Below are 25668 nucleotides of genomic sequence, written 5' to 3'. Positions count from 1 at the left end.
AATTCAGCCCTCAGAGGTAGTCTCCTCAAGGTGAGTAATCTCAATGTCAAGGGTCTGAACTCGCCCACAAAACGGTTCTTGGTGTGCAGGGAATTGAAGAGATCTGGGCTTGAGTGCTCTTTCTTCAAGAGACCAAATACGCAAGTGGGGAGTAACATGAGGTCCTGCACTCTTAAGATGGGGGTGGAACACTTGGGCTCAGGCCCTTTCCAGAAGGCGGGTGTGGCGATACTCGTAAGAAAGGGGTTGAATTTAGAAGTCACCAAGGTCTGGGCGGATGTAGAAGGTAGGGCCCTCATGGTAGTGGGTACTGTACACAAAATAACCTTTATGCTGGCAACACTGTATTCCCCCAACACTGGCCAATCCAGATTCCTACAGCAAATAATTCCAAAAATGTTGGAAGCCTGCGGTCATGTAATACTTGGGGGGGAGACTTTAAACTTTGGGCGAACACTAAACTGGACAGACAGGTGGGTAACCCTGATGCGAGGGAACCAGTGGATTGTGGCTGGACGAAGGTGATGGAAATCTATGGGCTAAGCGACTTATGGCAGGGGTTTAACCCGAGCGAAACAGGCTACACCTTTTATACTGGCACATTCACTAGAATTGAGTACCTATGTTTCAGAGGAATTTGTGGAAGTGGCGACCGGTTCGGAGAACTCACCAAACTCCTGGTCAGATCACGACATGGTCATGGCTGATTTAATTCCGGCAGGCCTTCCACAATGCAACATTGTGGAAAGACCATGTCTTCCGAACAGAAATGGACACTGAGATAAAGTAATATTTTAAGGTAAACACATGAGGTGTCAAGGAGGATGGTGTGGGAGGCGGGGAAGGCTACATGGCGGGGGATCCTGATCAGGGAGCGCGCCAACAAGGAGAGAAAGGGCTTGCATAGAAAATAGACTAAGGAAGGAGATCAGACACCTGGACAAAGTTGAGCGGATCGCCACTGAGGGGATGGCGGGGAAGGTCTTCGGAAACCAGACAGAAGAGGGCTTCGACTCCTTGAGGAAGGGCAAGTTGTCCCCCAAACTGCAGCTTCTTAAACAGAAGCATTATGAGAAGTGGGACAAGGCAGATGCCCTCCTGGCTACCAGATTAAGGGGGCAGCGAGCGGACAGATTGCTCGCCACCATAGGGGGAGGAGGTGATGCCCAGCACAGAGATGGGGGACATTTCAGAGAAGTTTGCGAAATTTTATGAGCAGTTATACAAATCTGAAACTGCTCACGAAAGAACAGAAATAGATGGGTATTTGGGAAGTGTGGAGATGCCGAAGCTTTCCCTTGATGAAACAGATGGCCCCAATCATGGCTGAAGAGGTTGAGAGCGATAAAGAGGCTTCTGCTAGGGAAAGCCACAGGAAACAGCTACACAGCAGGTATTTATAAGACCTTCCTGTCATCCCTCCTTCCATTTTGGTGGAACTAGTCAATGACATCTTAGAGACGGGTGTAGCTCCAGACTCCTTTTCATAGGCCCTGATTACAGTGATTCCTAAAGCAGGCAGGGAGCCTAGTCCATGTGGTGCATACCACCCAATATCGTTGCTAAATATTTATGCAAAAATATATACAAGTGTACTAGCATCTAGATTAGAGATTTACATGCTTTGGCTGATCCATTCGGATCAGGTCAGATTTTTTTCTGGGGAGGCAGGGAGCAGACACAATGCCTCGCCAGAATAAATGCCTAAGACTCTACACTTGATAAACAAATCAAAGAAAATGGCGGGGGATCCTGCTCTCCTATCTGACGCAGAGAAAGCGTTCGACAAAGTAGAATGGGGCTTCTTGGAGGCGGTCCTTAGCAAAGTCTGACTGGGATATGGATTTAGAAGAGGGGTGAAGGCAGTGTACAGGTCCCCGAAGGCATCGGTGAACTCCGACTACTAGAGATGGTTTGACCTAGGCAGAGGAATGAGGCATGGTTGCCCTTTCCGCAATACTGTTCGCCCTCTCCCTTGAACCACTCGCCCAGGAACTTGGGGCCGACGGTGAACGGAATAAAAGATGGCCCTGTATGCAGACAACCTATTGCTACACATAAGGAACCCCATGTCATCCATACTGAGTCATACAATTGATAGAATGATATGGTGTACTTTCTGGCTACAAAATTAACAGGTCGAAGTCGATCTTATTACCATTTAATGAACCCACTCGGGAGGACAGAGTAGATTTTCCACACTAGGCCTCACAATTGGAGATACCACCCTACGTTACTTGGGGATAAATCTTGCACGTAATTTGGTCGCCCTATATGACGCCAACTTTCCCCCTCTACCTGACCTAGTAAAGTGGCAAAAGCTTACAATTTCCTGGATGGGGAAGCTTAACGCAGTCAAGATGGTGTCTTCCTAGATTCTTATACCTATTCGAAATGCTCCCAATTAGGATTCTGAAACCATTCTTTGAAGTAAAAATGGCCATATTTAGATTTTTGTGGCATGGGGAAGAAGGCTAGAATAGTTTACGAGGTTCTAAGCCTACCCAAAGACCAGGGAGGTGTGTGTCTACCTGATCTTAAACAAAATTATGAAGCAGTACAGTTAATTGTATTGATGCCCCCCCCCCCCACTCCATATGAGAGGGCAGAAAGAACCACAGTAGATGCACCTCGATAATTATAATGTGGCCCCGGCCACACTCAGAATGGTTATGGGCACCGAAAGACATTTTTCGTAGAATTCAAAACCACCCTATACTGGGCACCATCTGGGAGATCTGGAGGGACGGGGCGGACATGCAGGGATCACCACATTGCAATCTCCTTTAAACCATATTTGGGCACTGGGGATCCAGGCAGAGATGCCCAATCATGAGAGATTCCAACCCTGGTTTGAGGCTGGACTGGAGAGTGGGACAACTCTGGCGGGAAGGCAGCTACCTCATGATCACAGAACTGGAAGACTCATTGGGAATAGGCCCTCTACCTGTCTTTGGCTTTCTTCAACTCAAAGGTATCCTTACGAGGATAAAATGGAAGAAGGTACAGAGACCTCACCCCTTTTGAAACGCTCCTCGACACCACGATGGAGACTAAAGGCCTGATCTCAACTATGTATAAAGCACTAATAAATGCTGGGAAAGGGTCTATTGTCAACTTGATGAGAAGGTGGGGGGGAGAAAAAAACCTGAACTTGGAATTAGATCCCAACTTGTGGACAAATATATGTAATGGGGCCGCGCAAATATCAATAGCGATACAGTGTAAGTTGCACGCCATTAAGCTCCTCCACAGATGGCAATACGATCCCCACAGGTTGTCTTAGATGTTTCAGTCAACAAGCCCCCTATGCTGGCAACTATGTGATGAGAGAGCCGACTATTGGCACATGTAGTGGGGTTGTCCCCCCGTATTAAGATGTTCTGTGATGTGGTCCTGGGATGGATTAGAGAGGTAGTTGGGATCCTTTGTGAAGTTGCACCCCTGCTCATACTATTTGGTTTGGAGGAATGGAATGTGAAGATTAACTTAGGAGGGTGGCTGGAATAGTGGTACCACTCCTGCTTGCTGCACAAGCTTGTCTTGTGAGGCATTGGAAAGTGGCCATGGTCCTGGGTAAGAAGGAATGGATGACTGTGGCAACAAACATTTGCAAATTGGAAAGAATTACTGCTGCCCTCCATGGGAGATCTACACAGTATGAATTGTTACAAATATGTAACCAATGCCTAACAAATTGTGCTGCAAGAGTGTTATGACTGCTTCTCAGTCATTGGGTTCACACATCAAGGACACTCTGGATACACTGGTGGGTACTATTCACAGTTACTTTAATTATATCTTCAGTTAGAATCAGATGTCATCAGTACCATGAAGATTAAAAGGAATCCGGATAAGAGCCCACTGGCTCCCACCACCCAGGTCTACATCTTCCAACTGCCTGGGCTAGAACCTATTCATCTACAAACATTCCAACCCCACAGTCCACGCTCAGCCTACATGCCAAGGATGACATCAGTCCAAGCACCTCATACATACAGGAAGGAAGACCAACACTAACAGAGGCTTTAGGGTGGAGCCCGTAGAGAGCACATGGACCAGCCAAGCAGAACGTAGAAATGTTGTGGTAAATGCTCACCTGAGGATGGGCCAGATTATGCTGCTGACCATGCCTCATTTAGGCGACCAGAACTATGGAATGAGACCAACTTAAACAAGGCTTGCATACCACAATGAAGAACATGATGTTCAAGGAGGCATGAGATGAAATGCTGTTCCTGGGGTGTGGGGGGGGGGGTGGGAGTTCTGTTTTGAGGTAATGTTTATGGGTTGATAGAGGGTGGGGTGGAAGAGGAAGATTTTGACATGCTCCAAATAATGCCTGTATGATGTAAATGTTCTCTGAAAACCTTCATAAAACCAAATTTGAAAAATGAAGAAAACGAAAGCAAAATATTTGGTGGTCCATAGAACATGAAGGTAACATTGCCAAAAGAAATCTTTCTGAACACTGTCCCATTGTAGATGTTAGAGAAGATATCTCTTTGTGTGACATTATCTCCAGCTGAGTTCCCCCAGCACGTTTTGCTGGACTCCTGAATTTTTGACTAGTTCTCCTGAGTGGGTAGCTTTTTCCACACTTTATTTTACTCTAATCATGGGGACCTTTTTTGCCCCCCCTTTTTGGTATTGGAGTTACGCTTTTCCTCCAATTTTGAGACATCTACAGCACAGACCACCCTCTGTGCAGTGCTGTTGGAAGCTCCTAGAGCTTCTCCCTCATTGTTTCTTTATTTTCCCTTGGTTAACTCGGTTACCAAGGCACAGGGATGTTATATTGCCTGTATTTTCCTTTGAATCAGCAGAGCTGCGGGGATCCAATGTATCCCTTTCTCTACTCTCCAGTAACCATTTGGTTACTGTGAAGAGTCCATCTGTTCAAGCTGGTGGCAGTGTACCTACTACACAACGCTTTATGGACTTTTATTGCAGGCTGTCCTCGCGGCTGCAGCAATGGTACCAAGGCGCACCATTTTGCCAAAATAGTGGTTTTACTGTTTGAGGAGTTTAACACAAGGTGCTGTCTGTGACAGAACTTTGAAAAGCCCACCTTGGGTGACTGGGTTGTACCCCTTGAGCTTAGCCTGTACTAACCAAAGGTTTGGTGGCAATGGCTGAGCAGCCAGTCTTAGTCTAGGGGGGGGACGAGGGCTGTTGAGGCACACACAACTCTTAGCACTCAATGTAGTCAAGGAAACAGACACATTAGAAGTTATATAAAAAATAGCATTTATTTTATATCCACTAAGGTTTCTGGTAGTAAAAACAATGTACTATTCACAGTAACATCACAGAATAAAAGGCATCCTTCAAATCAAGATGGAATAGAGTTACACTTTAAATGAATTTGAAGTAATACAAAACTCTTGTAACAGTAAACAAACTTTTAGATTACGCTTGCAACTTTAAATTCACCCATTTAGTCAATCTTCAGAAGTTCAACCCTATGCTAGCTGAGGCTCAGTCCATGTAGGCGGGGGAGGGAGTGGGGGTCCAGTGACCAAGGGCTGAGTAGGACGGAAGCAACAGATGGCGCAGTGTTCATGTTTGCAGGTAAGTAACAGTAGTTTGTATCAAGGTAGCGCCCAATGGGTTGTTCACCACAAGAGTACCTACGGTGCCCTGAAGGGGGGTGCAAGTAACAGCTTAACTACAGCCTTTCAGGAGCACAGGAACATACAGCAAGACCAAGGGAAGTACCTATGCTTGGGACAGTCCTTTGTCACTGAATAATTTGCTGCAGTCTCCAAGGGGCGGCGACAGTTGTCCCCTGTTCGAATTGTTTGGCCTGGGTGGCTGAAGGATCTTTGGATGGAGCAGACTGATGCTCTTGAGCAGTGGATCTTGGCTCCACTGCTGCGTTGGAGCCATCCTTTGTTTGAACTGTTGTGCAGTAGAGTTTACACTCTTACGCCCCCTTTCCTCCATATTGCATGGGTTTCCCTTGCTAGGGACGGGAGACGGAACCTTTTTCACCAGAAAAAAAAACACCTTCCCCTTTAAATTTAGAGGCATGTGGGGGTGTGGCCCTAGGAAGCATGTGCTGTCCAAACTCCACCCTCTGGCGCCACACCTCAGCCCCCTTTTCCGCATCGATGGGAACTGGCCGAATTCACCAGCGCTCCTGGGTTTGGCTTTGGCCATGTAATTCAATGCAGGGATACTTTTGTCGTTTTTTTTTGTTTTATCATTTCGGTACTCTGTCCTCAGGCGTCCTGCTCCTCTCCGGCGCATGTCGACGTCCACAGGGTTCCGCAGGTGTTCATCCTGCAACAGGCTCTTCCCAACTTCAGACCCCCATGCCCTCTGCCTACGTTGCCTTGGCCCAGACCACGGTTGGCAATCGCTGAAGAACAGACTGGCCAGGTGGAGGGAGCGCTTCCAGAAGTCTCCTCCAGAGGACCTCAAGAACTTTGTGAAACACTGAGCCAAGGCAGGGCTGCTATTTTCTATCGCACCCCACAAGGGAGACTCCTTACCAAGGACTCGCCTGGGAGGGACCGTCGGGTCCTTGTACCAGTATGTGCACGGAGCTGCTGCAGCTACCGCCCTTCGGGCCGAAAGGTTCTTGGATCCTCCAGGTGTCAGTGTTGAGGGACCGGAAGGTTCTGGTACCAGATTGTCATCCGAGGGGCTCTGCCCTTGTACCAGCAGTATGGCTGAGGGGCTACGCCCTAGTACTGGCAATACATCCGAGGGGGTGCCTAAATGCAGCTCTAACAACCCCCCCGGGTAGTGGTCCAACTGGGTCCAGGTCCAAGGAGCAGGGTAGGCCTCGTGATCCACACACGAGTCTTGGAGGAGACTGGGCCCAGCGAGCTGATCAACACGTGGCAGGCAGCGCGACGAGATGGCAGCCGTGTGAGACAGGGGCACCAGTCCGATGCCATTCTAGGAGTTCGGTGAATAACGAGTGTCAAGGTGGGGAGTGGCCTCAACCAGGTATATGGCCTACAGCCTATTCTTATGCGCAGGACAGTTTCCCACTGTAGAGCAATGTGGTCCAAAGGCCTATTTGAACAACCAGCGCTATTGCTCAATATTAGAAATTTGAAAAGGCAGCGTTCAGCATGAAAGTGTGAGGGTGCCAGGACCAAGAACCCTCAGTAAGCAGTAAGTTAGATGTAATCAGTGAACTGCGCCAATTATCAGTGATACAGTAACAGTTGGGTTATATTTTTAATTCCCTTCCACAGCCTGACACGTGTTTCGAGCAAGGCTCTTTTTCAAAGGCGAAAAGAAACTCTTAGTATTACTTGCAGTTGCAATGACCATTATATAAATACAGCCTTCCGGCAACAACAGTGTACAAGGAAAAGCTTTTCTTTACCAACTTTACCTTCATGTTCTATGGACCACCAAATATTTTGCTTTCGTTTTCTTCATTTTTCAACTGTTACTGTATCACTGTATCACTGATAATTGGCGCAGTTCACTGATTACATCTAACTTAGTTTCCCACTGTGTCCATACAGGCAGGGTATGCAGCGGCTTCAGCAGGCCCCGGCTACCCCGTCAGTAACCCCTACCACCTAGATGGCCAGTGAAGAGGGGTTCAAGAGGTTCTTCTGGCTCATGAAGTCACCTCGGATGGCGGTTATCCTCAAGGATTTATCAGGGAGGTAACCAGAAGCTCCTGCGCTCCCGGCCCCAGCCCAGCTGCTGCCTCAGACTCCCCAGCAGATTACTCAGGCGGTTCCGTACCAGCCTCCGCCTCTGGCCGTGGTCCCTGTACCCCAGCCTCCGGCTACTCCTCCACCTCTGCAGGATCCTCCTGATCCACAGGGTACGTATGAGGAGGATCCTGACATGCCATCCTTAGCCAGGACCTTCCATGAACATCTTTCAGGGCTGGATGGAGTATCTGGGCCTACCCCAACGCGAGGTTGAGCAGCTGGCAGAGGGGTTCCTGGCTGAAGTCCTCACGCGACACCCCTCTGCCAAAACAGGAATTCCACTGCAAACCGATGTCTCCCTGGCCAAGAAGGGTTGGCTCAAGCCCCACTCGGTCCAGCCAGTCAATCAACGCCTGGACGGCAAGTATAGACAGATTGAAGGGGCTACATTCTTGCTATCGGCCCATCCTCAGCCACACTCCTCCGTGATCGCTGCGGCATCACTATACCCCAAGCCTCAGTCAACCTCCACAGCAGCGTCGCTACTAGGCAAGGAGGAGTAGATCTTGGAGGCGTACAGGAAGAAGCGGTATTCAAACGCGTCCTTAAATATTCGTCAGGCCAGCACCGATGCCATGCTGGCAGCTGCTAACCAAAAGTTATGGTGGGAAATTGCAGACTTCCTCTTGGAACTCCCTACGCAGAGCCAATCACGTTTTAAGGCGGGGCTGGCTGAGGCCAAGCTGGTGTCGCAGGACCTCATGGAATCCACCGTAGCCCATAGTAACGCCTCTGGCCGTGCCATCTGTATCGCCACGGACATGAGGACAGCCTGGCTCTGGGCAACGAAATTCATCCCGGATGTCCAGGAACGCATATTAGATCTGCTGTTCGAGGGGGCGGAGGGGAGAGGGGACCTCTTCCACTCTACCACGGACGAAGAGCTGGACAAGAAGAAAAAACGGCTCAAACGGGCAAGTCTTTATCCATCTTGACAAAGACTACCACCAAGTCGTACGCCCAGTCACAGCTGTGCTCCGACGGGGGGGGGAGGGGAGGGGTATATGTATGGAGGGTTCTGCGGCTTCCAGGAACAGAGATCCAGGGAGCCTGACCACTCGCCGTCTCAGAACCGGCTTAAGCAACAGAAAGAGGGGATGGGGGTTGAGGGCTTTTTCCAGTCCTCCTCCGCGACAGCCTCCGAGGGAAAGAAGGCATGACACGCCCCTTCGGGACCATGTGTCTCTATTTGAGCCAGTGCCGTCCGCGGAGATCAGGATGGTTACCATCAAGACGGCCTTACTAGTCTCCTCACCTCGGCTCGTAGAGTCAGCGACATCCAGGTGGTGGTTGCCTCAGAACCATATACTACGTTTCACAGGGACTAAGTAGTCCAGCAGTCACACCCAGCATTTCTGCCCACGGTGCAGTCTGCTTTCCACTTGAATGAGTAAATGGTCCTTCCTACGTTCTTTACCGATCTGAAAGACGAAGCACAAAGCTTGCTGCACTGCCTGGATGTCAGACATGCCCTGAAATTCTACCTGGACAGGACCAAGGGCTCCGCAAATCGGACTCCCCGTTTGTCACTTTCGGAGGCTATCAGGCCTCCATAACCCACTACATGGTCTCGGCCATGAAAGAAGCGTACGAGGGCCAGCACATTCCGCTTCCGGCCAAAATGCATGCCCACGTAGTCAGGGCCAAGGAAACGGCCATCGCTTTCCAGCTCCATGTCCCTTGGCAAGTCATAAGCAGGGCGGCCACTTTGGCCACTCCCTCGGCTTTCTGCAAGCATAACTGTTTGGAAGCCGGCTCTAGATCTGATGCAGCTTTCGGACAGGCGCTTCTCAGGAACCTATTTGCTTAAGCAGGGTCTCCTCTCCTCCCTGGGGCTACATTCATTTGTAATTGTCCATGCAGTAGGGAGGAGACCGGACGTATGAGTAATTACAAGTTACTCACCGTAAGGACTAAGACTACGTTAGTCACTAGTCTCCTTTCCTCCATACGTCCCAGAAGCCTCCCCCCTAATAATACTGTCATTAGGCAATGTTACATTTATTGTTCATTTGTCAATGGGGACTGAGGTGTGACGCTGGGGGGCAGAGTCGGGGCAGCTCATGCTCCCAGGGCCGCACGCCTCTAACTTTTAAAGGGAACGAGGTTTTTTCTGGCGAAAAAGGTTCCATCTCCCAACCCTAGGAAGGGATGCCATGCAGAATGGAGGAAAGGGGACCAAGTTAGCCACTATGGTGAGTAACTTATAATTTCACGGTCCTCGTCTTGGCTGAGGGAACTTTCATGAGTGGGATCCAGTCACTGGAGGTCCAGAAGGATGCCTACCAATTTGCAGATTAAACCGACCATCCCCAGACGTTGCACAACAAAATGGCCCAGGACCCTGGGTATTCAGGAATTGTAGGCAGTGGAGGTTGCAGCTCGTCCAGCGATTCCTCAAAATGCAGTTCCTCTTGCGACTGGTTGATCCCATCAGACTAGGGAGGCCATATTTTTTGGGGTTTCCCAGTCGCTCAGAAGTTGGTGTTGAGACACAGTAGTTACTCGAATGGCTCTGTTGGGTGCTGGAAATGGCTGAGGACATCCTCCTTCGTATCTTCAGTCTAGTGGCCGACTCGTGGGGTCAGCTTTAAGACTCTTGCCTTTTTATGCAGAACTGGCAGAGCACAGCAATCCCTATCCAAGCCTCTCCTGCAAATCTGGGGTGTGGCTGTCCAGTCAGACGGCCAGCCTCCCAGTTGGAACTGGTTCCAGGCAGGAATACAGCAGGATAAAGACTATGGGAGTTTCGATCCCCTCCCTCATCTCTCTCCCCCCCCCCCCCCATTTCCTGTCTGGTTTCACTCAGATCTTTGGCTGGCTTTCCAGTGAAGACCTGTCAAGACCTCACCCAGCTAGGTAGAAGGCTCAAGAAAAAAAAGTAATCCAGAGTTGGCGCGAAAAAAGTACATCCACTATTATAGGGGAATGGTGTCCCCTGTGTCCCTTGATGCACCTGCGAAGACAACCTACAACAAAAGTCGGTTGAAAATATCCACTGCCACCGGCCACTCGGATGAACATGTCAGTATAACTACAAAGTTGGAGTGTGCTGATTCCACAAAATAGAAGTCGGTAGGATGAAAAATATCCCCTTTGCCTGATACGAGTGCATCACAAAAATAAATGGGGAGGCTCAATGAGCCCCCAGCAACACTGCAGAGAAAGTGCTGTGATCTGCAGTAGTCCAAGGTAGATGCCAGAAAAGTTGGAGGAAATTAGAACTCGGCCGAACTCCAATAAACTGTACCAAAAAGAGGTAAAGTGTTCTCAAGTACATAGTAAAATAATTGAGTGTGGAAAAAGGTTGAAACTCGGACGAATCGGATGGGGGAGAATTACACCTAAAAAGGAAATTCCACTAACACTTTCCTAATTCCTGACTTGTCCTTAATGTTTTTCTTCTACTGTGCTAGGTTGGGGAGGGTCGGCTTGGTCCTCTGTCTCCGCCAAGCTTTTCTCTGAAAGCCTGCAAAGCTTCTTTGAGTGACTGGCAGGGCAGGAAATGGGGGAGGGAACCGAAACACCCCTGTGCTTTGTCCTGCAGTGTGCCTGAGAGAAACCAGTTCAGACTGGGAGGCTGGCTGTCCCCATTGGACAGCACTCTAAGTTTGAATGGTGCATAGGGCATGGATTGGTGGACTCTGCCGATGTTCCTGGATACATTCTGAGGTCCTGGAGCTTAAACCCAGCGTGGACCACTGGAACAAAAGTATCCGAAAGACACCGCCAGCAACCCCCAACGACCGCCAGAGCAAGTAGTGACCGCTGCAATGACCTCGACTTCTAAGCGACAGGGAAGATCGACGGTGATGGACTACTTCCACCCTTGGACTGGTGGGTCGAACTAGTCACCAATACCCTTGGACCTGTGCATTGTTGCCTGAACTGTGGTTTCGCCTAGAACTTTGTGGGCGTCCTTCTAGGCCTGTAGCGACCTGATCTAGCTCCCAGAAGCCCCCTCACCAGATAACAGGATTGAGAAACGGAGGCGTCTACTGCTGCAACAACCATCCTTCATCCAAGCTTGAAAAAGGCGCCACAATCCGTAACCTTGAGTATCCTTTGATGGGCTTCCGTCTGCATGAGAAGTCCTGTTCTTTTCTATTTTTTAATATATTTTTTTATTACTATAATATAGTTTACATGTGAAACTTCATTCATATTCTCAACATACATATAAACAAGGCACAAAAGAAAGGAGATAAACAAAGGAAGAGGACAAACTAAAATAACCGTCTCCCATGATTTTTTCCTCCCAAGATTTTAGGCGAGTTCCATAATACTGTTTAGAAATTGGATGATTGTATGAATCAGTTTTTTTATCTTCTCTCTAAAGAATCTGGGCCCATCTGGTTTGTCGATCCATTGGTTTCTGTGAGATCTTGAATGGTCTCTGAAGATCTCTTTTTTACTTGGGCAGGGCATTCCGTAATATGTTCAATGGTCTCCTGCACTTGGTTATTAAGGAAAAAACGGCAGAATTGATCAGTCAGGGGGATTCTAATTTTTGCTAGTCTGTCTAGTAGGAAAGGGGTTGAGCTGCAATTTCAAATATGAATCTCGTATGGATTAATCTGGAAACATTAGTTATGTAGGGAGTTCATTGATGGCCTTTATGTCGCTGTTACAATGCAGGTTCAGCTTGTATGCTGATTTTTCATGAATTGTTTTAATCCAGTCTTTCCTCTGTATCTTTAGTTTGGTGTGCTGTGGGCAGAATAGCAGCATTTCTGAGGGGATTTCCTCAGATCTCAGTTTCATTTCCATCTCGCCTTTCCATGCGTTCAAAGTTTTATTGTTCATCGCGTTTGTATTCAGTTGCAAGATCTGGAAAGCGGGAATTTGGTCATGATGCAAGATTATGCGGAATAGATCTAGTTTCCACCTGACAATTGCAGCAATGGATTGCGTTGCAATTTCAAATCTGATTCTGGGCATGAGGTTTGTAGGAGGTAAGGTTGGAATTTTCCTCAAAAAAATGGCTTCGTATTTTTGCCATTCCATGTGTGGAAAGTGAATCGGAGTTTCGCTGCTGTGAGTTGGGATGGGTGTAACTTTTTGTCAACAAAAGGCAATCGAATTGAGTGAAAATGTTCCTTATTTGCAGTGTAGGAATCTCCCTCGTCTTGCTAGTGATTGTGACCTAATTTTCAGGGTGTCGGCCCATTCCTTCTCTACTCTAGATTAGCAGTCCTAGATATTTGATCGTAGGCCCAACATTGAGAACTTGGTCGTCCAGAGTTAATGTCTGGGTTCTTTTTCTCCTTGATGGTAGCTTTTATCAATTGCATGATTTTGTTTTCCTGGTATTAATTTTAAGTTTCTTCATGTATGTCCCTTTTTTCTGTCGCCAAGACCAAGAAACATGTGACTGGGTTTGGCGTTGCCTCACTGCTGGAACAGTCCTGCAGCAACTGCTGCTTAACTTGAAGGTACTGTCCTGCTCCTAGTACAATTTTTCTGGGGGCTGCAGATGGCTTGCATATTGCACCCCTCCAGGTCTCCATAGTTACATTAGGGTGGACAACCCAATTGTACTCTAGCATGCCTTTTGACATTGGTCCTTGGGCCAATTCTTCAAGGAAACATCCCGATTTCTTTGCCTTGTGAAACCTAATTTGTACTAACCGGCAACCCTGAAGAGATCCTGCTGGACTCTGCCACTTTGGACCTTGTACTCTGCTTTCCTGCCTTTTCTGCTCAACCTTTGGTCTCAGGTGTCAGTGTGTCCCCTCTGAACATTGATACTCTCATAAGATAGGGTTGGAATATTTAAGACCGGCTGGAATAATGCTACTGAAAGTTGTAAGAGTTGGGAAGTTTGCATATATTTTTCAGATTGTTATACTATGTGATGTTACTGAAAAAGCTAATCTAATGTGCATACTTTGGTTTGCTATTCAGCGATTATTGCAAGTGATCTTCTATTGTTTACAGTGCAACAGTACTTACTTGAAAGTTGTTAATGTGCCTTATTGCATATAAGTAATAACTAGGCTTATCCAACTCCAACAGTGTTTGCTTGGACTTCAGTGTATGCGCTGAGTTTTGTCTACCTTACTACATCCCTCCTTTCTCTTTACACTAAGCCTGGTTGCTCGCCATTCTAGCAAATCCTTGTGTGGTACAGACCAAATCTAATAAGTGTGACCCTGTGCACCTGTGTGACCCTGTGCACCCCAGGTGGGTGCAACAAACCTGAGTGCAGCAAGCCTTGTCACTCTGCAATCAACCATGTTTGGTTTTGGCTAGACTTCAGTGTCTTTCCTGTTCACTATAATAGGCTGGCCTCCCAAATTCATCCACCGAAAGGTTGATTTTGGAAATCCATTGTCACAGCGCTTATGCTGCCATATCTGCTCTTTGTAATGTTGCACATACTGAATTGCAGGAAGATGTAGCCCACTAGTCTTCCATAGTTCTGAAAATTGAAGCTTTCTGTATCGTCTGCTCAATAGTTTAACATTTTTTCTTTTTCTTTGACCTATTAGGAGACCCAAACAGAATTGGTTATGATAGTCCTGCTGAGGTTGGCCGAGGACCTGGTGATTAATCAGTCGCTGCCTGCAGAGCTCATGTACCTTAAGAAGACGATGATGAAGGAAATGGGGCACATCTTGCGCTTTATCGGAAGTGTACTGAGAGACATAGTAAAAAAATATAAATGCTCGGTAAGAAACTCTGTAGGAGTCAGGGCAAAGATGCTCTGTTCATACTGGCTAACAAAGATTGTCTTTTTGCTGCTTACTCTCCATAGTCCTCTATGAAATCCCCCAACTTGTTCCTGTTTACCAGTCTTGACTTCTGAAGTGAAAGCTTGATTGCTAAGCTCATCTGTATTTTGGGCACTAATCGGACGCTATGGTTCTCCAGCATGGGATCTGGCATGGATTCACATGCTCATGAATTCCCCGTCGTCAGGCCGGGAATCCTCGGTATAGAAAAAAATCAGTATCAGTTTCGTTTCTGATCGGTCTTTCTCAGTAGTAACCAATCACTGGTCTCTGGGTCATACTGCCCCCAGCCGATGACTGCCCTCTCCCTAAGCCCCGCCCCTGGCAGCCATCCTCAGATTTTTACCGCACGTTCAAGTGTTGGGAGTCCTCGTTCTTAGCTCTCGAGCTTTTGCTGCGTTTTCGCGCTTTTTTCAGGAGATTTTCTCATTTTTTCAGTTAAATGGAGCCTCAAGCTCCACCGTTTCTATTTCTGATCAACGGGGATCTGTTTCGGAGTTTCTACGCCCCTCAAGGGTGAAGATTTTGTCGAGTTATGCTTTTGGAGGATTCCAGAAGTTCCGAGGCCTACCCCGGACATGGCCCAGGAGAAAGGGAGCTCGACGCCCGGGAAGCTGTTCAGGACCTGCCCTGGATGCCAGCTTCAGAACGTTTTCAAGGAGGACGAGCATTCGTTATACCTCTACTGTCTCCATGAGGACAAGACGCACAAGGAAAAGGACTGCGAGTTTTGTGGGAACATGTCGGAGTGGACCATGAAGGATCGCCACCTCTGTCTCGCCAACTGGCTGGAAGGTAAGAGCCCGCCAGGCGAGAAGAAAAAAAGTCTGAGCGGTCTTCTAAATCCTGTGAGGGTGCTCCGGCGACAGGGGCCCAACAAAAGGCTTAGCACCGCGAGTCCGCAGGCACCGGGCGCGCCGAACGGTCGGGCTCCTTGGCTGCCAGGCAGGGCGCATCCTCCCGGGCGCCATCGACCACGAGCCAACACTCTGGCTCGGGTAAGAGGAAGTCCGAGAACCCAGTGAAGCTTCTGGAGAGGCCCTGGTCGATCTCGAAGATTCCGGCAGAGGGGGAGCAAGGCTCGGACCTCCCCTCCCCGCCCCCCCAGGTGAAGGCCCCAGGCGTACAGGTGACGTTGGCCTTAATTCACCCTGCTAAGACCTCGATTGAGGATGTCGCCGCGGCCCATCCAAGTGGTGGAGGAGGCCCAGCCCACCGGGTGGGATCCTGACGAGGGCGACGGTGACTCAGACGAGGCTCCTCAAGAGCCCTCGCTCCCGTCATTTCCGGCGCCGCAGGACACCTCGGCGGCCATTTTGTCAGCCATCCAGTCCTTCTGCTCGGAGATAAGGTCTAGGTTGCCCCTCCCCCCCGACGGAGGTGCCTGAGCCAGACCCGACGGAGGAACCCGGAGCCAGGACCTTCGGAGAGCCCACCACTTAAGAGGATGCATCGTAGGCCTCCTCTCCCGCCTCTGCGGCCTTCTCTGCCTTCCCCCCGGTTCACTACCCACTGGGATGATACAGGCATGGACACGACTACGACGGGTACGGATGAGGGAGGTGACGACGGGACGTGTCCCCCGTCGCCCCCTGCCCGGGCGTCCCCGCCCGACGAGATTGGATCCTTCCATGCAATGATTTCCAGGGCATCCGAGCTCTTCCAGCTCTGCCACGAGGAAAAGGAGGGGTTCCTTTACCAACGGCGCGAGGCTAAAAGGAAGACTGTCCTCGCCGTACCGCTTCTTGATGACATCTGGGATGAGGGGCTCGCCCTCCTCAAGAACCCTGCTCCGGCGAAGAGGGACCGAGGAAGTACCGGGTCCTCGACGTTGCCCCCTTGTGCCTTAGGGCGCAACCTACCCCAGACTCGGTCGTTTCGGCGGCGGCCAAGAAGAAAGCGGGGGGGGCATCGGCCTCGACTTCAACCTCCCCTCCGGACGGCGAGGGTAGGAAGCTGGATGCGATGGGACGGGGTCATCATCTGCAGCGACGACCATCAAGGCGGCCAACGCCCTGGCCATCGTAGCCCGCTACGACAGGGAATTGTGGTTCAAGATCGCCCCTCTGTTGGACTTCCTTCCGGATGCCAAGAGGGCTGGCTTCTGTTCTGTTTGCAGTCTTTCAGATCCTGGGTTCCTGGGACTCAGTCGTGGGCACTAGCGGGAGGACGTCTGGAGGACTGCTGCAGTGCAGTTTGTTAGGGAGAATTCTCAGAAATGTGGTGATTCCTCTCTGCCCTAGAGACCCCTCCCCCCAGCACTTTTGTTTGACTTTAGGAATTTCTTACCTGGAGAGAGACTGTCACAGTTGCAAAATGATGGGGAAAAAGGATAACTCTCTAAGGTTTCTCAACAAACTTTCATTAAAATCCAACAGAGGAAACGCCTGTATAACAGGAATTGGAAGGCTAAATATGCCAAACGTGGGTTATTTGTAGTGGCCTGTGGTTGACTCTGATGGTGCTCTGCAGAGAGTCTGTGTAGGTTTGCAGTCTGATTGGGCTGATTTGCCAAAAAACAAATAGTCTTTCTCATGCTTCTCCTCTTAAAAGGCCACCTCTATCTTTTATTTCCCAATCACATTCAGTTCTGCTGGAAGGGGCTTCGACTAGGACACAGGTTTAAATAGTTATTTATAGGGGCTATTTATGGTTGCTTTAGGCTTTCAGGCTGTACACTTGTGTTCTTACTCTTACGTCCTGCCCTCTTTCCTCCATACTGCACGGGAGACAACCTTTTTGACCAGAAAAATCTTCTCCCCCCCCCCCCACTCCCCCATCTAAATCTAGAGGCGCTGCCCTGGGAGCATGCGCTGCACTGACTCTGCCCTCCGGTGCCACACCTCAGTCCCCTTTCCACACCGACGGGAACGGGCCAAATTCACAAGTGCTCCTGGGTTTGTCTTCGGCCATGTAATTCCATGCGCAGATTCCTCTTGTCTTTTTGTTCAATAGGTACTCGGTCCACAGACACCACAGCTCCTCCCCGGCGCATGTCAAAGGGTTCAGCAGGTGTCCTCCTGTAACGGGCATTTTCCAACTTCAGACCTCCACGCCCTCTGCCTACGTTGCCTTGGCCCAGAAAATGGTTGGCAAGCCTGTTCGGAGTGCGGCTCGCTGTCCACGAAAGCGCTGAAGAACAGACTAGCCAGGTGGAGGGAGCTCTTCCAGCGGTCTTTCGTGAAACGTTGCAGGCCAGAGGTAGGGTCTCCATTTTCATCTGCACCTCACGAGGGAGACTCCTTCCCAGGGACTCTCCTACGCAGGAGGGACCGATCAGGTTCTTTTCTCCAGCATGGGGTCTGGCATGGATTCACATGCTCATGAATATTCCCCGTCGTCAGGCGTGGAATCCTCGGTAAAGAAAAAACCAGTATCAGTTTTGTTTCTGATCTGTCTTTCGTAGTAATAACCAATCACTGGTCTCTGCGTCATACTGACCACAGCCAATGACTGCCCTCTACCTAAGCACCGCCTCTGGCAGCCATCTTCAGATTTTTACCGCACGTTCATGTGTTGGGATCCTCGTGCTATTGCTCTCGAGCGTTAGTGCTATTTTTCACGTTTTTTGCTCAAAAACTTCGTTGTTTTTCGGTCAGAGCCTCAAGCTCCACCGACTCTCCATCCGATCAACGGGGACCCGTGTCAGATTCGTCTGCGCCCCTCAAGGGTGAAGATTTCGTCGAGCTACGCTTTGGAGGACTCCAAAAGCTTCTCAGGCCCGGACATGGCCCAGGAGAAGGGAAGCTCGACGCCCGGAAAGCTGTTCAGGGTCTGCCCTGGATGCCAGCTGCAGAACGTCTTTGAGGACGAACACTCCTTTTGTCTCTACTGCTTACATGAGGACAAGACGCACGTGGAGAAGGACTGTGCGTTTTGCGGCAATATGTCGGAGCGGACCATGAAGGACCGCCATCAACGTCTCACCAACTGGCTGGAAGGGAAGAACCCGTCAGGCGAGAAGAGGAAGAAATTCGAGAGGTCTTCTAAGACCTTTGAGGACGTCCCGGCGACGGGGGTCCAACACAAGGCCAAGCACCGCTCAGCCTGTGGAGGCTACACCAGTGGTGGCGACCTCAGGGCTCAGAGCCTCCCTGCCACCTCAGAGGGAGTCCTCTTTCGTGCCCATCGATAGGACCCCCGTGAAATCCCCGGCGGGGAAGAAAAAGGGGGGAGGGGGGGCAGGGCGTCGTCGTAGATTCGGCTTCAGAGGAAGAGCTGATCGAGGTCTCAAGACACGGCCTTGGCGTGGATGAAGACCGGCCCGTCGGGATGGATCCCGACGCAGGTGACGACGACAGCGTCGAGGGTGCCGACGGGGCCCCTGATCGCCCGTCGGATTCCCCTCTGCCAGCGCCGCAAGACAACTTGGCGGCCATTTTGTTGGCTATACAGTCCTTATGCTCAGAGATAAGGACGAGACTACCGTTGCCGACGGAGGAACCACTCCCGTGGGGGGGATCCTGAACCGGGACCTTCTGGTGTTCCCCCGCCCAAGAAAAGGAGGATTCATCCTCCACCTCCTTTTCAGCCGTCGCGACCCGTCCAGCCCTCCTCCCCGTCCACCCGAGGGGATGATACGGGGACTGACACTGCAGCGACGGGTACGGACGACGAGGTATACGACGAGGATTTCCCATCGTCCCCTCCCACCAGGGCTTCTCCGCCCGACGAGATTGGATCGTTCCACTCCATGATCGCCAGGGCATCCGAGCTTTTCCAACTCTGCCCTGAGGAGAAGAAAAAGGAAGGATTCCTTTATCAACGGCGCGAGGCCAAGAGGAAGACGGTCCTCGCGGTGCCTCTACTGGACGACATTTGGGATGAGGGCCTCGCCCTCCTCAAGAACCCTTCCACGACGCCAGCTAGAAGTACCGGGTCCCGGACGCGGCCCCCCTGTGCCTCCGGGCGCAGCCTACCCCGGACTCTGTCGTCTCCGCGGCGGGGGGGGGGTGCGGCCTCCACATCGACTTCCCCACCGGACGGCGAGGGAAAGAAATTGGACGCTATGGGACGCAGGGTCATCTCGTCTGCAGCGACGACGATTAAAGCGGCCAACGCCTTGGCTATCGTGGCCCGCTACGACAGGGAGCTATGGTACAAACTGGCTCCCCTGCTGGACTTCCTACCGGACGACAAGAGGGCGGATGCCCTGGAGATCCTACAGGAAGGTGAGGTGGCGTCGCACCACGCCATCACTATTGCTACGGACATCGCCGACACTGGGTTTCGCCAGTTGGGCAACGGCGTGTGCCTTAGGCGGCGTGGATGGCTCAAGGCTACGGACTTCCGTCAAGACGTACAGACCAGAGTCCTGGACATGCCGTTCGATGGGAACAACCTGTTTGGGAAAACAGTGGACGATTCCCTTCAGGCCATTAAAGCGGACACTGAGACGGCCCGGGCCCTTGGGGGTTCTACAGCAACGACGGACGCCCTTTCGGAGCAGCGGAGGCAAGGGTGCCTCCAAAGGTTCCGGCGGCGGTTTCTCTACCTACAGTCAGGCGGCCCGCTCGTCGTCTCGGGAGGCCTACAGAGGACGAGGCAAGTCTGGCGGACTGCGCCGTCAAGGCGGCAAAGCCTCGTCGAAACAGGATTGAACCGGCCGTGGGGTCGGGCTCCCACCGAAGCACCCCGGTGGGAGGCCGGCTGGCGAGCTTCATCAGCGTGTGGGAGTCCATCTCCACCGACCCTTGGGTGCTGGACGCCTTAGCCCGGGGCCACGCGCTCGAGTTTCAAAGAAGGTGCCCGCGCGTCCCCCCCCCCCCCCCCCCCCCCCCCCCGTGGCCGGGAAAGAGCTTCACGTCCCTCAGCTTCTCCTGGAGATAAAGGCGTTGCTCAGGAAGGGCGCCATCGAACTCGTCCCAAAGAGGCTTCGGGGCTCAGGAGTTTACTCGAGATACTTCCTCGTGAAGAAGACGACGGGAGGATGGCGCCCCATCCTAGACCTGCGACGTTTGAACAAGTTCATCAAGGCGCAGAAGTTCCGGATGGTCACCCTCCATCACGTCCTGGGTCAGCTGGAGGAAGGAGACTTCCTGTCGTCGTTGGATTTGGAGGATGCCTACTTCCATATTCCCATCCTTAAGGGGCACCGAAAATTCCTCAGGTTTGTGGTCCAAGGGCATCACTACCAGTTCAAAGCCCTCCCCTTCGGACTACGGTCGGCACCCAGGGTATTTACCAAGTGCCTTGCACCGGTGGCGGCGCAGCTGCGCCGCGAGGGGATCCACGTCTACCCCTACCTGGACGACTGGCTCATCCGAGCCAAGACGAGGGAGCTCGCCGTGGAGCACACGGCAAGGACCGTCCAACTTCTCACGGACCTGGGATTCTCCGTGAACTACGCCAAGTCCCACCTGGTACCCGCGCAAAACACACTGTTTCTGGGAGCGAAGCTCGACAGTGTCCCTTCTGGCCTCCCCGTCGGAGGAAAGGACCAGGTCCATCCTGGGCAAGGTACAGCGGATGTTGGTTTCCGACGCGGCCAAGGTGAGGTCCATAAAGTCCCTCCTCGGAATGATGTCTTCCTGCATCTACCTCATTCCCATGTGCAGGCTCCGGATGCGCCCGTTGCAGGAGTTCCTGGACGCGCGCTGGATCCAAACGACGGGCGGCTTCGAGGAGAGGATCACACTCGACGAGAGTTTCCGCCGAGCCGTCCGGTGGTGGGGCACCCGCGCATCTGACGGCGGGCATGGACTTCCAGACCCCAGACCACCAGGAGACAGTGACCACGGCTGCCTCCCTGGAAGGGTGGGGAGCGCACACCGGAAATCTGCACGAGAGAGGCCTGTGGCTCCCGACGGAGAAGTCCCTCCATATCAACGTCCTGGAGCTCCGTGCAGTATTCTGGGCCCTCGGGTCCTTTCTTCCGTCCCTCAAGGGCAAGGTGGTGAGGATCTTCACCGACAACACCACCACCATGTTTTACATCAGGAAACAGGGCGGAACCAGGTCCCCAGCACTGTCCAAGGAGGCGCAGGACCTGTGGCATTGGGCCGTCGCCCAAAGGATGTTTCTGGTGCCGTTTCATCTGGCAGGGATAAACACCATCGCCGACTCACTCAGCAGGGAGCTGCGCTCGTGCCACGAGTGGGAACTACGGCAGGATCTAGTGGACCACCTCTTCCGACGGTGGGGCACACCCCAGATCGACCTGTTCGCGACGGCGACGAACTCCAAGTGCCGGAGGTTCGCCAGCAGGTTTCCCCAGGCGAGGAGCATGGGCGATGCTTTCTCGTTCCCCTGGGAGGGCCTGTTCCTCTACGCGTTCCGTCCTTTGCCACTGCTAATCCGGCTCGTCAACCAGCTCAAGAGGTCACGGTGCAGGATGATCCTCGTCGCACCTGCGTGGCCAAGGCAGATCTGGTTCCCGGACCTTCTGGACTTGTCAGCGTCCCCGCCAATCAGGCTGCCGGTGGACGCGGATCTACTCTCCAGGGAAGGAGGCGCCATCCACCACCACGACCTGAAATCGCTGAACTTGCAGGCCTGGCTCCTGCAGCGCTAGAGTTTGGAGGATACGACCTACCGGCCGACTGCAGAGAGGTTCTTGCAAAGGCCAGGGCGTCCTCGACTCTTAAATGCTACGGACACAAATGGAAGAGGTTCTCTGTCTGGTGCCACGCACAGAAGATTAACCCTCTACGGATTACGGCTCCCCAGGTACTGCCGTACCTGCTGACGCTAGCCAAAGCTGGACTGGCACACGCGTCCATCAAGATTCATCTTGCTGCGATCTCCCGATACACCAGGACCACGGGCCGGACGTCCTTGTGGTCTCATCGTCTGGTGAAAGAGTTCATGAAGGGACTGTTCAGATCGTTCCCGCCGGTGAAGGCTCCGGCGTGGGAGCTCAACGTGGTGCTGACAAGCTCATGGGACCTCCGTTTGAGCCTCTGCACTCGGCCCCGTTGAAGTTTATCGTGGAAAACAGCGTTTCTTGTGGCCATCACCTCCGCACGACGGGTGGGAGAGATCCAGGCCCTTTCCTGCAAGGCCCCGTACTTGACTTTTCACGACACGAGGGTAGTGCTCAGGACGCACCCCTCCTTCATGCCCAAGGTACCGTCGGACTTCCATCTCAACGAACCCTTGGTGTTGCCTGTGTTCTTCCCGTCGCCTTCGTCGCCGGCTGTGAGGACTTTGCACTCGCTAGATGTGGCTAGAGCGCTGAAGTTCTACGTGGACCGCACAAAGTGTTTTCGGAAGACGTCACAACTCTTTGTGAATTTTGGACCTGTCAATCAGGGGAAGGCTCTCTCAAAGGCTTCCATTTCCAGATGGCTCTCCGGCTGTATCATGTACTGTCATCGGTTGGCAAACCGACCGCTGCCTGGTCGTCCCAGAGCCCATTCCACCAGAGCGATCGCAGCCACCACGGCGTTCCTTTCTGGTGTGCCCCTGCTGGACATATGCAGGGCTGCTACATGGAGGTCGACGCACACCTTCACGAAATTCTACTGCGTCGATCGGGATTCCAGGGAGGAGTCCAGGGTTGGCCAAGCAGTGCTGCGCAACCTGTTCGCCTGAGGTGAGCCTGGTGAGGAGGTAAGATGCTTAATGTTGAGTTTGATGTAATGCTTAATGTTGAGCCTTTGCCACCTCCCGTGGTTGTGCATGTGTGTACTGCTATGGATTCTTTATTCATGAGCATGTGAATCCATGCCAGACCCCATGCTGGAGAAGGAACAAGTTACTTACCTGTAACTGTTGTTCTCCAGCATGGGTCTGGCATGGATTCACATGCGAACCTCCCCGCCTACCCCTCTGCGGCTCTTCACTTGGTCATACTGCCACTTCACGTGCTTCCAAATCTGAAGATGGCTGCCAGAGGCGGTGCTTGGGTAGAGGGCAGTCATTGGCTGTGGTCAGTATGACGCAGAGACCAGTGATTGGTTATTACTACGAAAGACAGATCAGAAACGAAACTGATACTGGTTTTTTCTTTACCGAGGATTCCCAGCCTGACGACTGGGAATATTCATGAGCATGTGAATCCATGCCAGACCCATGCTGGAGAACAGTTACAGGTAAGTAACTTGTTCCTTACCAACTCATGCACTGAGGCTGTCGCAGCTACTGGCCTTTGGGCTGAGGGGTCCTCGGATCCTACCGGTGTCAGGGCTGAGGGGGCCGCTAGGCTCTTTTACTGAGCTTGCGCCCGAGGGACTTCGCCCTTGTACCGGCATCATGGCAGAGGGGCTGCGCCCTGTTACCGGCATTACCTCCGAGGGAGTGCCTGAACATAGCTCGAACGACCCTCTGGTCGAGGTTAATACACCTATCGGGCACGTGCCCGAGGAGCGGGACCGGTCACGCACCTCACACATAGACTTGGCAAAGGATCGCAGCGGCGAGCCAAGCAACATGTCGCAGCTACGTGGTAGGCAGCTCAACAAGATGGCCGACAGGCCAGAAAAGGATACCCGTTCACCTCTGCAAGACTTCGGCGAAGAGCGAGTATCGAGGTGGGACTGGCATCAATCAGGTACATGGCCTACGGCCTACCATTCCTATGCGCAGGGCTGCTTTCCCTTGTGTCCATATGTACAGCGGTCTCCGTTCCCTCTAGTAACCCCCTGAGTGCCGGCTCTTTGAGAGGTTCCTCGGCCTCATGAAGTCTCCTGATATAGGGGCTGTCATCAAGGATGCTGTCAGGGAAGGGAAGTCCTCCACGCTATGCTAGCAGCGCAACAGGCACCTCTGCCGACTCATCCGGCCCCGGCGCAGCCGCTTCCTCTGGCTCCTCCAGCCTATTCCACAGGCGGTTCATACCATCCTCCGCCCCTTCCTCAGCCTCCGATGGTGGTCCCTGTGCCTCAGCCTCCGGATACTCCTCCACAGGTTCCCCCAGACCCTCAGGATCCTGACACACCCATCGGCCAGGGCCTTCCACTAACATGTCGCGGGTCAGCCACATGTCGAACAGCCAGCGGAGTGCGTCCTCGCTGAAGTCCTCACAAGGCCTCCTTCCGCCAGAATGGGAATTCCACTGCAAACTGATGTAGTCTCCCTCACCAAGAAGGGTTGGCTCAAACCACTCAGTCCATCCAGTCAACCGCCACCTGGACGCCAAGTACAGGCAGATGGAGGGGGGGGGACACACTTTTGCTCTCCTCCTATCCTCCGCCACGCTCCTCGGTGATCGCAGTGGCATCACTGTACTCCAAACCTCAGTCGTCGTCCTTCATCAACAGCACTGTTGGGCAAGGAGGAGAAAACCTTGGAGGTATACAGTAAGCTGTATTCCAATGCTTCCTTAAACTGCGTCGGGCCAACGCAGCCACCACGCTGGCAGCCGCTAACCAGATTATAGCGGGACATTTCTGGCTTCCATCCTGGAACTCTCCTCCCACAGCCAATCAAATTTCAAGGCGGGTCTAGCCGAGGCAAAGCTTGTGGCACAGGATATCATGGAGTCCACGCTAGCACATATCGATACCTCTGGACGTGCCATCTGTATTGCCACATATGAGAAGGATGGCCTGGCTCCGGGGCAACCAAGTTCAACCCGGATGTCCAGGAACGTATTCTAGATTTGCCCTTTGAAGGCAGCAACCTCTTCCACTCCAGCACAGACAAGGAGCTGGCCAAGAATAGCTTGCAGACAGCCAAGTCTTTATCCATTCTGACGAAGGCCACGCTCCAAGCGTATTCCCAGTCTCAGCAACACTCAGATAAGGGTCGCTCATTCGGAGGCTTCTGCGGCTTCCAGGAGCGCAGGTCTAGGCAGCCGGAACGCTCGCCGACCCCTAGTCGGTGCAAGCATCAAAAAGGGGCAGGGAGTGCAAGCGCTTTTTCCAGTACCCACCTTCGCCTCAGAGGGAAAAGTCTTGACACACCCCTCCGGGTCCACAAGTCGCCAGTGGGGGGGGGGGCAGGCTTTCCCTTCACGCACACTTTTGGCAACAGAAATTTGAGGACCCCCTGGATCCTGTCAAGTCTCCTCTGGGTACTGTCTACCTATTCCGGCCTCCCCTCCCCCAAGTTGGGAACAGGAACTCGTTTGGCAGAGATTTGCTTACTCATCCTGAGCCAGGCTGTGGAGGAAGTCCCAGTCTCCCAGCGAGGTTCGGAATTTTACTCCAAGATCTTCACCATTCAGAAGAACCACCAGGCGGGCCTGAGTTGTAGTGGATCTTTCCACCCTCAACCTCTCCTTACCCTTCAGAGATTCAACCCCTATCTTGATGACTGGCTGGTCAGGGCTACATCTCAAGAAGCAGTTC

At 52.1% G+C, this 25668-nt stretch overlaps 1 protein-coding gene across 1 annotated transcript in view; it reads left to right on the top strand.

The window, feature by feature from the left end:
- The window catches only part of LOC138468291 (exportin-5-like), a 1210104-nt gene that overhangs the window by 111318 nt on the left and 1073118 nt on the right, over positions 1 to 25668 (top strand). Inside the window, exon 5 of the mRNA XM_069608777.1 lies at positions 14192 to 14371. Coding sequence (XP_069464878.1) covers positions 14192 to 14371 — 180 coding nt within the window. The remainder of the gene's footprint in view (positions 1 to 14191; positions 14372 to 25668) is intronic.

This window comes from Ambystoma mexicanum, chromosome 4q (genome assembly GCF_040938575.1).
Source record: "Ambystoma mexicanum isolate Mex_15411 chromosome 4q, UKY_AmexF1_1, whole genome shotgun sequence".
Taxonomy (NCBI): domain Eukaryota; kingdom Metazoa; phylum Chordata; class Amphibia; order Caudata; family Ambystomatidae; genus Ambystoma; species Ambystoma mexicanum.
The sequence above is the reverse complement of the archived record's forward strand: the minus strand, read 5'-3'. Positions and strand labels throughout refer to the sequence as shown.